This window comes from Diplotaxodon limnothrissa, linkage group LG22 (assembly GCF_057381915.1).
Source record: "Diplotaxodon limnothrissa isolate DT_005_m linkage group LG22, D_limnothrissa_male_GT1.1, whole genome shotgun sequence".
Classification (NCBI taxonomy): Eukaryota; Metazoa; Chordata; class Actinopteri; order Cichliformes; family Cichlidae; genus Diplotaxodon; species Diplotaxodon limnothrissa.
This window is the reverse complement of record NC_140616.1, coordinates 27934802-27945597: the sequence shown is the minus strand read 5'-3', so window position 1 is coordinate 27945597 and position 10796 is coordinate 27934802. Positions and strand designations below refer to the sequence as shown.

General features: G+C 40.8%; 1 protein-coding gene across 1 annotated transcript; it reads left to right on the top strand.

The window, feature by feature from the left end:
- The first annotated feature begins 754 nt into the window (after window positions 1–754).
- Window positions 755–10446, top strand: tent5bb (terminal nucleotidyltransferase 5Bb). Its single transcript, XM_085346018.1, has 2 exons — window positions 755–1078; window positions 9421–10446. The coding sequence occupies exons 1-2, from the start codon at window positions 923–925 to the stop codon at window positions 10444–10446; spliced, it is 1182 nt and encodes a 393-aa protein (XP_085202144.1). The 5' UTR covers window positions 755–922.
- The last annotated feature ends 350 nt before the right edge of the window (window positions 10447–10796 follow it).

Sequence of the window (10796 nt, the reverse complement as noted above, 5' to 3'; positions counted from 1 at the left end):
CTAGAGGAAAAGGCCAGACAAATGTTGTGATGTGAAGCATTTGTTCATCTTTTAACACGGGGTCAAGAAGTTTCGTTTTCTTTTCTTTTGAAAATAACTCAGGACTTTGGCTTTAAAGAAGTGTTATGATTGCTAATGTTACTGTTTTTAATTGTTTAAGCTTCACAGTATCAAATCAAAAAGGAAGTCTGTTATTTTTTTTTACAATGAACTTTCAGCTTACTCCATTAAAAACACTGAATTTGAATATGATGATATTATGATTTGTTTCCATACATTTTAGTTGTTATATATTTATTTATTGTTGCAAAATGCATTTGAAGTAAACTTCCTTTGTCTTTTCTCCTTCCTATTAAACAGACCAGTGTGAGATGAGGTACTGTATGCAGTTTGGGTAAAGTCTTGAAGCCTGACGTGAGCAGTTCAAGGTTGTGTTTTTTTTACTTGCACATAGTAATTACTATACTTCCTACAGTCATTGAACATGCCATGTGACGCAAGGGAAGTAGGTGTTCACCGGTCTGTGTGCAAACGGAGTGCAGTCTGTATGCTGAAGCATTATTAAGGCTCTGGCCAGCCAATGGGGTGGCGCCCGTTAATCCCTGCTCGGTTAAAACCCCGGGCGAGTCCAGAGGAGGCTCTAATGTGCACAGACAGTCAGTGGAGACAGAGAGCGACGCAGGCGCAGGAAGTTTTGTTCTGGGAATGTGCGATGTTCTAAAAGAGTTAACACATTTTGGAGCTTTCTGAAAGTTTTTCCACAAGAACAGACAGAGAGTGAGAGAGGGAGACGCACTGGGAGCTTTTCACACCCACTGTCGCCCTAACATCACCGGCTCTTCCTCGTTTGAGGAGAATTGCTTCAAGTTGTTCTAACAGTGCAACGACACTTTCTCTGGACGTCCCGTTGCCTCCGGTCGTCATGTCCTCCGGTGATGTCTCGGAGCAGAGTCGGCGGGTGAGCGTGCTGTCATGGGATCAGGTTCGGCGTTTGGACTCCATCCTTGGAGAGAGCGTACCGATCCACGGCCGAGGAAACTTCCCCACGCTGTCCGTGCAGCCCCGGCAGATCGTTCAGGTGAGACCCCTCTCACTAGCTCTCTCACTAGCTCTCTCATAGTCGTTTTGCTATCTAATAAAACGCACTGAAGCAGAAGTGACAGAGAAGAGGGAAAAGTACATCTTCTCTTAGTTTCATGTATCCCCATATCGCCCTATTCTCAACAAACAGAGAAAAAAAAAGAAAGAAATTAATGAAAAACTGTTATTTTGATTAATTTGACACAAGGTGTGTTACCTTTTTGGGTGAAAGGCAATTTTAATGCTCTGCATATATAAAGATATTCCGCCACTGTTGCTCACAACTGTGTCATATGCCATCTTGGTAATAAAGTTTTTAGTAATTAGAAAATAGCAGTTTACAGTAGTCTGCTGACAGTGGGTGAGTGCAGTATATTTATTTTGCAGTGACTGTGGAGTCAATGAGATTTCACTTGCTCCAAAGGTACACAGTAACATAACTTCTAAACAAGCCCGGCTAATCAAAATCAGGCCTACATATTGAAATATTCTGTTTGCGCCACATTCTGCTGTTTTTCTGCAGTAATTAGGATTTGTGGCAGAACTGATAAAACTTTAAAAGATACTCAATCACTTACAGTCAGACACATTAGTGGAGATGATCTGACACTGTGACTGCAGTTTTCCACTAACTCACTAGTGCTTCTCCTCCGCAAGTCCCTTTTTCACAGTTTCTGTGAGATAATGACCACACCACAGTATATTTACTAGAACTGGAACATGTGGGGATTTGCGTGGGCTGCAGTTTTTCCGGACATTAATAGCCTGTAATCCTGGTTCATGTGTTGCTTGAATGATTAATATTTTCTACAGTGTTCATATGGGGGAGGGAAGACCTTGCGCGTGCACACACACACACACACACACACACACACACACACACACACACACACACACACACACACACACACACACACACACATTTCAAAGACCCCTATAATCAAAGAGGCCTACCAATGTAATCTCTCCCCTGTGATGCCTTTCTTCCATTACATAGTCCTCTAGTCATAAGGGACCTTAACCATTTTTTCTTACAATGAGCCTGCATTCTTTTTGTGGAACTTTCGGATTAAATTCTTAAGAAAATTTCTTATCCAGAATATTCTTTATCTATTGTGTTTGAGTGCTAAGACGTTGGCATACTCAATACTGCTTAACCCAAAACACCAGTAAAGTTTTTTTTAACTTACTAAAACTATAGACTCTATGTAAAAGATGGATGTAGCAATTGTGACATCACTCATTGATGTCACAATTCTGAAAACATGAAGCTCATCTACAAACAACGTGCCTCCGTCCAGCTAAACTCTGCACTATTCCACTGTCAGTTTTGCAAATCTCTGAATGCAGTTTGCATGAATTTGCGCACATTGTTGACATAGGAACACTGGCTTACAAAATGCAACACGCTAAGTCCCAGTTAATTCAGTTCGATTCAGTTCAATTTTATGTATGTATTTTATGTATTTGCAAGCGCTTTGGTGACAGTGGCAAGGTTAAACTCCCTACTAACAGGAAGAAACCTCTGGCAGAACCAGGCTCAGAGAGAGGCAACCATCTTTTGAAACTGGTTGGGGCGAGTGGATGAAGACAGTGATCAATAATAACTAATAGTAGCTTGCCTCCACCAGTGTGTGAATGTGAGAGTGAATGAATAGTGGAATTGTAAAGCGCTTTGGGTGCCTTGAAAAGCGCTATATAAATCCAATCCATTATTATTATTATTATTAATAAATAATACAAAGAGGTGTATAAACACATAGTGAGTGGAAAAGGTGACTAAAGAAGAAACTGTGCAGTTGTGCTTGTTCAGCCTCAATTTGAAGAACAATTCGATCATGTGTCATTGTGTGAAAGAGGCTTCAAGTGACGTATACAGGTGTTTTATAGAGGAAGAGGCAGAGCGAGAGGCGGAGGAGGCAGCGGAAAGCAATTCTAAAAATTCTCTTGTTAGTTCAGTTGACATAAATATGCTTGTGTGTATTGTTTTGTTCCGTGGAAGAAATAAGTTTTGATAAGATGGTTTTGAGTGGTGTGTTTCATTTTACACTAGATGTGTAGTTTGTGTTCTGAGTTTTGAGAAGTGGAGCCACGGTTTCTGGAAATGTGTTTAAGAAAATCTGGGAAAGTACTTAATGTAGCTGTGGGAGGTGGCGTCATAACATCTTTGAACCAACACATAGCTGCTATTGCTGCTGTTAATAAAATAAAAACTAATTGAGCAGATTAGGATTTCAAGTAAGAACAAAATTGTTTAAATGTGTAGTTAAGAAGTCACACACATCCAGCTCAAATCTTTACGAAGCAGTTCAAAAAGTATGGAAGAACCTGGCAAATGCTATGGCAGCTTAGCTGATCTTATCCACTGTGAGTGTGAGGTCTATTGTTTTTTTGGCCAAATGTGAAATGTTAAGATGTCTGCTGGTAGAAGCTATAAAGTGGGCTAACAACTGTTTGATCTGTTACTCGCAGATGAAACAGCTCATTTACAGAAATATATCAATTGAGTGCAACAGTAAATCCCTGAAACCACCTTCTCTGTGGCAGCTGAACCTGTCAGGATTAACCTTTCTAGTGGAAACCATGAAGGCACTGCATCTATAAGTGTAGACTGATTTGAAATTGTGTTCTGTATGACCATGCAGATATCGTGACAAAAAAAAAAATGAAGCGACACAATGCTCCCTGTTGAAAGACTTAATGTCTGCAAGTTGATTTTTATACCATGTGGCCATGAATGGAAACCAGTGGCAGTGTGGTTGGAGGGGGAAAAAGTTTTGTGATTTAAGCCACTATCAAATGGTTGACAGTAATGCGGGGTGTTTCACAGTAAATAGGCTGCAACATTCAAAACCACTAGTTTGCCACTTTTTCAACCTTCCCATCAGACAAAGTCATCCCCCTAAGTGATTTTGTAGCCACACTAGTATTTTGTTCTGTCATACTGGGCGAAGTAACTGATGGATCACAGTCCCAAAGGGTCACAGGACAATCTCTTAACAGTGTATTTGTCTAATATCCACATTAAAATAACATCTGTTTGTGGTCTGGTTGTGAGTGAACCCTGGGAGCAGTGAAGGAAAACTTTTGCCATTACTCACACTTCTGTGAACGTTGACAGCTCAAAGCCAGATCCTGTGATATCCCTCTCAGCAGACTAAACCTACACACACCCAGTGTACTACATACCGAGGAGCATCATATCACATGATGAAAAACGCAGATTACGTGACGCATGCATCATAGTTACGTAAATTGTTGAATGGGTTCATATGTGGAGGCAGAGGTATGGGTTCTTATTTTTCATGAAACCTTGAAACATTACTCCACTCTCCAGACAGTAGCGAATGGCCTGGGTTTGAAGCAGAATATGAGGATGGGATTAGTGCCTGTAATAACAGTGGGCTTGAGGGTTGGGCATGACAAAGTGTTACTGTGGTAAATGGAGAGCAGTCGCCTGAGCCGCTGTTGCCCTTGCCAGACTGTAAACCAACTCCTCAGTAGGCTATTGTTGGGACCGAGCAACATGAAGACACCACATGCTCCCAGTTCCCGTAGAGGAGGTAACCTGGGAACATTCATTTCTAGGCTGAATGTTTTTTTTTTTAGTGTTGATGGTATCTCTTTGGCTGGGCTTTCCATTCATGAGTTGGAGTTTCTGTCTGCTCATTTTAATTTCAAATTGAAAGTTTGCAAACTAAAACTTCCCATCATTTCTTTTGTGGACAGGGCAATAGCTATATCTGGAACACACAAGGTGTAGATTTTATTTTTACATTTTAAAACCCATACATTAAAAAATGTTTAAGGGTACTCTCTGTCATTACTCAAACTTTATAATAAATTGTTCATCACCCAATGCCTTTTTCTAGGTTGTATTTGTAAATATGATGCATTCTCAATGAATTACCTGGTACAGTAAAGGTTACATCAAACCATCTTGTGGTACAAATTAAAATTTTATAAAGTGAATCTATCTTTTGAAACCTATAGTTCATATACTCTGGTCTGAATCAGCTGTGTTTGTAAACTTGTAGCTTTTTCCTGTAGTTTGGCTTCTTTTGACACGAGAAAACTGCAAGTTAACCAAAATGTGTGAATGCAAACCACAGGAAGAAGTCAGTGAGTTCTGGATTAGCTGATAACATGGTTATGGTTCCATTCATGGCCAACAGGGTTAGTTGCTACAGCTAGTGTACTCTACTGCATCCCAGAAAGCGAACTCAGGTGTATGCTGCTCAGACTTGGTAGCTAGGTTGGATCGAGGTTGGATCAAGTTATCACGTTATCTAAAAAAAAATCAACACTCAGGAGTTCAAAGACCAAAGTTTCTTGGTATTATTGTTTTGGTTTGCTTGATTTTAGAGTTAAAATGCAAATACACAGACTACTTTTAAGTATAACTATATTTAAAGTAGCTAAAAATAATTACAATGCCATAGGCAAGGATAGCTTGTTATAAAATACGGTTGGCAAAAAACAAACAAACTAAGTGTTAAACATAATGAAATTTAAAAAATACAGAGTTGCGGGTGTATAAGTTTTAATTACTAGTTTTTCCACCTCAAGTTTTCATACTGAACAGTTTACTTGCTTACACCTAAACTATTACGATTCTGTTCCAGTGCTGTATCCGAGTCTTTTAATTTGTGATTTTATATGAGATAAGTCAGATGGTTGTGAGGTTAGTAAGACTGGTTTTTACTAATAAATCCACATACACTAGAGTGGTTCTCACCAGTTTAATCTTACATGGCTGGCACAGACATCTAATACAGCAAAAGTCCCCCCAAATTGGTCCCTTGGATATATTCCTATCAAATAAAGTTTGAGTGGACTGAGACATTAAAACTTAAGTGAATCCTTGAAACTGAATCCTTCTTTGAAAACTTTTATCACAAGAGCATCATGTTTCAGCACACAACCCATTCTTGTCTAAGAGCACAGGTGAAATGAGCACCCGTGCATAAGAAATTTGAGGAAGCATTTCAAGTCAGAAGTAAAACCATCATCAGCATCCCCCGCTGTCTGCCAAGCTACTGTACTACTGACTGGCTGGGTTAGTCTTGGAGTGGATTTGAAGGTCAGGGACCCATAACTCCTCATTTGATGTCGCCATTTACTTGGCACAGGGATAATCTGTCTCACTGCCCAGAGCTCTCATTGGCGTCCAGGGGACTATGTGCTGGCAACTGGCTGGGTCATTTCAAACAGCTATAATAAAAACACACTTTGTCCACAGCTTAAATGAAATAGTCAAGGAAACTATTAAGATGCCAGAAGGAAAGTGGAAAGACTGTCGCCAAGGCGTTGTCAACACCAGACAGTCTGGTGTGTTTGCAATTCTTTTTGTAATGTGTTTTTACATCACTGTAAGTGTTAGGCTCTCATCAGGTGCTGGTGAGTCATTTGGGAAATGTACCATCCTGTTTTATGAGTGGTAAAGGATGCATTCTGTGGGGCTAGCACAGCTGTACTTCCCCATACACTACTTTTGGGACTCCCAAACAAACACATTATAGTGTGCTGTTAACTCAAACCAACTGTTTAAGTGTGAGGTCAGTGAAAATACTTTCTGTGGGTTTCCCTTGGATAGGTTAAAAAAATCTCTGCAGTCTTGTCCACTGGACTGAAATCCTGCATAATTTCTCTCTGCAAAAATATTCTCTCTACCTTTTCTCATTAGATTTTGGAGTAATGGGGTTTCTTTAGTTCATTTAATAGCACAATATACTATATATATTTGGCTGCTCTTGAAGTGTTTGCTTGTTGTTTCGTTTAGGTTTAGGTAACAGAAAACTAGAAGTATACTGGATTTGTGGTCAAACTGATTGAATTATTAGAAATATGTTGCTTTTTTTCAGAATCTGTAGTTTAAAAGTTTTTAAGAAACTACCATTCAGTTGTCAGGACATGTAGCATTTCATTGTCTGTGTATTAAGCACAGTGCATGATACTGTATGTTAGATTGCCTTGGTATAATCATTACATATTTAGTGGCTCCATAGTATAGTAGTTTACACATTTAAGTAGTAAGCAAAATATCCCTGGTTTGATTCTGGGAGGAGACACAAATCCTCCAGTGTTGGGTTAGAAAGGACCTCTGGTGTAAAAATCAAGTATCCAAAACTACTGGCTGTGGTAATTGCTTGTGAATGAGGCAGTAACTGAAATTAGCTTTCTTTTTAAATAATTTTATTTAGTTTGTTTAATATAAATAAACAAGTTCATGAAAACACCAATTTGGGGTTTTAGGTGGAGTAGTAACAAGTTTTCTCATCCAGTTCTTCTTATGTGATCTATCTCTAGCTAATGTGCTGATTACCAGATGTGGTCATTAAAACAATGGCTTCAGGACACAACTTGACCTAATTCACTTGGAATTAGGTGGAATAAACAACAAAATGCATGTGGAAATATGAGTTTTAGGAATCTTTGAGGATTATTAAATTCACTCTGGGTTGGATTAGACTGTGTGCGTAGCTAGTTAAGGGTTTTAAAGTGTTTTGTCTCTCTGATCGACTAATTTATGGTTCTAGTGAAAACAGTAGCTAGGAATAAAAAACAAAACCAACGACTTTTTGATGTGTCAGAATCATTTTTTTTTAAATTTGTTCCCTGAATGACAAAATATGGGAGAAAAGTTTAATAAAACCAAAAATGACATATTCTGATACATTCTAATATTCTTGTCCAGGGTTAGAGTTCAGCTTAAGGCTTAGAGTAAAATTTTAGCATTCAGTATGTGTGCCCTGTATTTTTTGCAGGTTAAACGTAGCATTATGGTTATACTCTCTTTCAGTATATAGGATTACCTGACTGGATAGGCATTGCTTGTCTCTACGCATTCAGTGAAGAGACATCACACCATTGAACAGTAACATCAGATTCCCATAACATAGTGAGAGCGTTTTAATGAATTGTGAACAGCTGTGCTTTGGATTTCTTCAGACTTGGCCTTGTTAGTTGCCCCCCCCCCCACCCCCTGAGTGTGATTTGAGTGATGTAACAGACAGGAAGCACAAAGATCTTAACTGCCTGTAGTTCTGTAATTTTCCCAAGAACCACAGCAGTACATCTGTACAGTGTGTTCCAATAACATTATAAACACCTTTTTCAATTTGGTCCACATTCATGAGTTTAAAAGTTCAAAGCTCAACAGTTCCTTTTATGAGTCACTTACACCTGTCAAGCACAGACATGCCGCATCTTTTCCACATCTAATCTCTGTGGAGCAGCTTTTTGAGATAAAAAAAAAGCTACAGTCAGCTGCTCCCTGAAGCGTAATTTATGGTGCCACAAATATCTGTCCGCGTACACGGTTCTAGTTGCACAGTGAGCGGAGAAGGGTTTTTAGATGTGCTCCTATTTTGTTCTCCAAAATCCTAACAGTGCGTCGCTGGATGTGCATGACCTATGTGCCTGTTGAAGATACATTAGTTGACAGGTGGGTTGGAATAGGGTTAGGGGTCACAGCGGAGTTCACCAGGAATGGGAAAACCATGAAAAAAAAAGTTGGTTTTACTCGGTTTCAATTCTTGTTACTTGTATATTGTAACTTTGCTTGTGTCTGCAGCTGGCTGATAGACTAACTACACCCCAAGCAAGAGTAGCCCACACACCGGTTGTGGTATATATTTTGTACACTGCCTCCATCACCAAAAAAGCTCTCTATGGGTAGACGGACCGTCCTCAGACTGCCTGAGGACTGTAAATGTGTTACCCCTGCTGAACCATAAATCCCGCTTTATTCACTAGAGGTCACCACGGTGAGTAACTCCACGTATTTGATTTGGCAGATTTTTACACCAGATAAACTTTCTAACACAGCCCCTCAGGGGACTGGTATCTCGTCCTGGGACTGAATCTGGGATCTTTCACTTGTTAAGTGGAATTTATGGTGCAGTGGGGGAAACGCATTCGCAGTCACCTGGCAATCTGGCTTTGGCCCGTCTACTTATAGAGAGCTCTGTTGCCAGAGGGATGTTTGTGGGTGCTCTTGCTTATGCTGTCGCTGGTCTGTCACTTTATAATGTAAATGGAGGTCATCTCTTTGAGTGAGAGACTACACCAATAAGTAGTCACTTAAGTGCCAGTTGCTCTTTAAAAAAGCTGCAGCGTTTCGTTCACTCCAGAGATGTGTTCTTCATGTAAGCCCTAAACAATAATAAAACATAGCAACTACTTTATTATGCAAGGAAAGATTAAAAAAATATATAATTAAACTTAATCAAACTCAATTACAAATTTATGCTTTATTGTGCGTTCTACTTTCACAATAAACCTAATAAAGTGTTTAGTCTCTCATTTTGTGTCTTTTCTCTGTGTCTTTACTTTCAGGTGGTCAGGGCTCGACTGGAGGAGCATGGCGTGATGGTACGTGATGTTAAGCTGAATGGTTCAGCAGCCAGCCACGTACTTCATGAGGACAACGGCCTTGGCTACAAAGACCTGGACCTGATCTTTGGCTTGAGTTTGACTGATGACAAAACCTTCCGGCTGGTGAAGGACGTGGTGCTGGACTGCCTGGTGGACTTCTTGCCCGAAGGGGTATGCAGAGATCGAATCACAGCCCTTGCCCTAAAGGAGGCATATGTTCAGAAGCTGGTGAAAGTTTGCAACGAGACAGATCGCTGGAGCCTCATCTCACTTTCCAACAACACTGGCAAAAACGTGGAACTGAAGTTTGTGGACACTCTGAGAAGGCAGTTCGAGTTCAGCGTCGACTCCTTCCAGATTACTCTGGACTCATTGCTGCTGTTCGACCGCTGCTCGGAAACAGCCATGTCCGAGACCTTCCACCCTACAGTCCAGGGAGAGAGTATGTATGGAGACTTTGAGGAAGCTCTGGATCACCTCCGCTCCAAGACCATCGCGACCCGCAGTCCAGAAGAGATCCGGGGCGGCGGCCTGCTCAAGTACTGCCACCTGCTGGTGCGCGGTTTCCATCCATCTTCCGCAACTCAGATGAAACAGATGCAGCGCTACATGTGCTCGCGCTTCTTCATCGACTTCCCCGACATAAGCGAGCAGCAGAGAAAGCTGGAGGGATATCTGCAGAATCACTTTGCGGGCATGGAGGACAAGCGCTATGAGTATCTGGTGACTCTGAGACAAGTGGTGGATGAAAGCACTGTGTGTCTGATGGGACACGAGCGCCGGCAAACGCTGGCTCTTATTTCTGCCCTGGCGTTGCGTGTAATGGCCGAACAGAATGCCATCCCCGCTCTGTCCAACATCACCTGCTACTACCAGCCTGCTCCCTATGTCAGAGACGTCAACTTCAGCAATTACTACGTGGCGCAAGTTCAGTCACCCATGGCTACGTGCAGTAACTCTTATCAAACATGGCTGCCTTGCAGCTGAGCAGTGTCTTTTATCACTGCGTGGAAAGTTTATGTTTCTTTTTTGAACCTTTACTTTGATGTAAGCAGAACATTCATTAACCGAAATGTTCACTGTAAGGGGTCAGTGTTGTGTCGAACAGCCTTGGCTGTAGAAGACAATCCATTCTTCTCAGTGTGAAGCTATTTACTGGGTCTGTGAGCTGTACATCTTAAGTTTCTAGCTCTGCTGCCTTCACGGAATAGGTCTTTGTTTTGTTAGATGAACTTGCGTTTCAAAACAGGAAATTATATTTTCAACGTGTGCCTGTGATTTGTTTTGAATTTTTAAAGGATAATTTGGTAGGGAAAGTGAAGATCGGAAGGAAAGGA

What these genes read in the sequence shown, in the direction of transcription:
- tent5bb (XM_085346018.1), top strand. Translation starts at nt 923, where the DNA reads ATGTCCTCCGGTGATGTCTCGGAGCAGAGTCGGCGGGTGAGCGTGCTG. An exon ending in AGCCCCGGCAGATCGTTCAG is followed by an intron (nt 1,079 to 9,420) that starts GTGAGACCCCTC and finishes CTTTACTTTCAG; the next exon opens with GTGGTCAGGGCTCGACTGGA.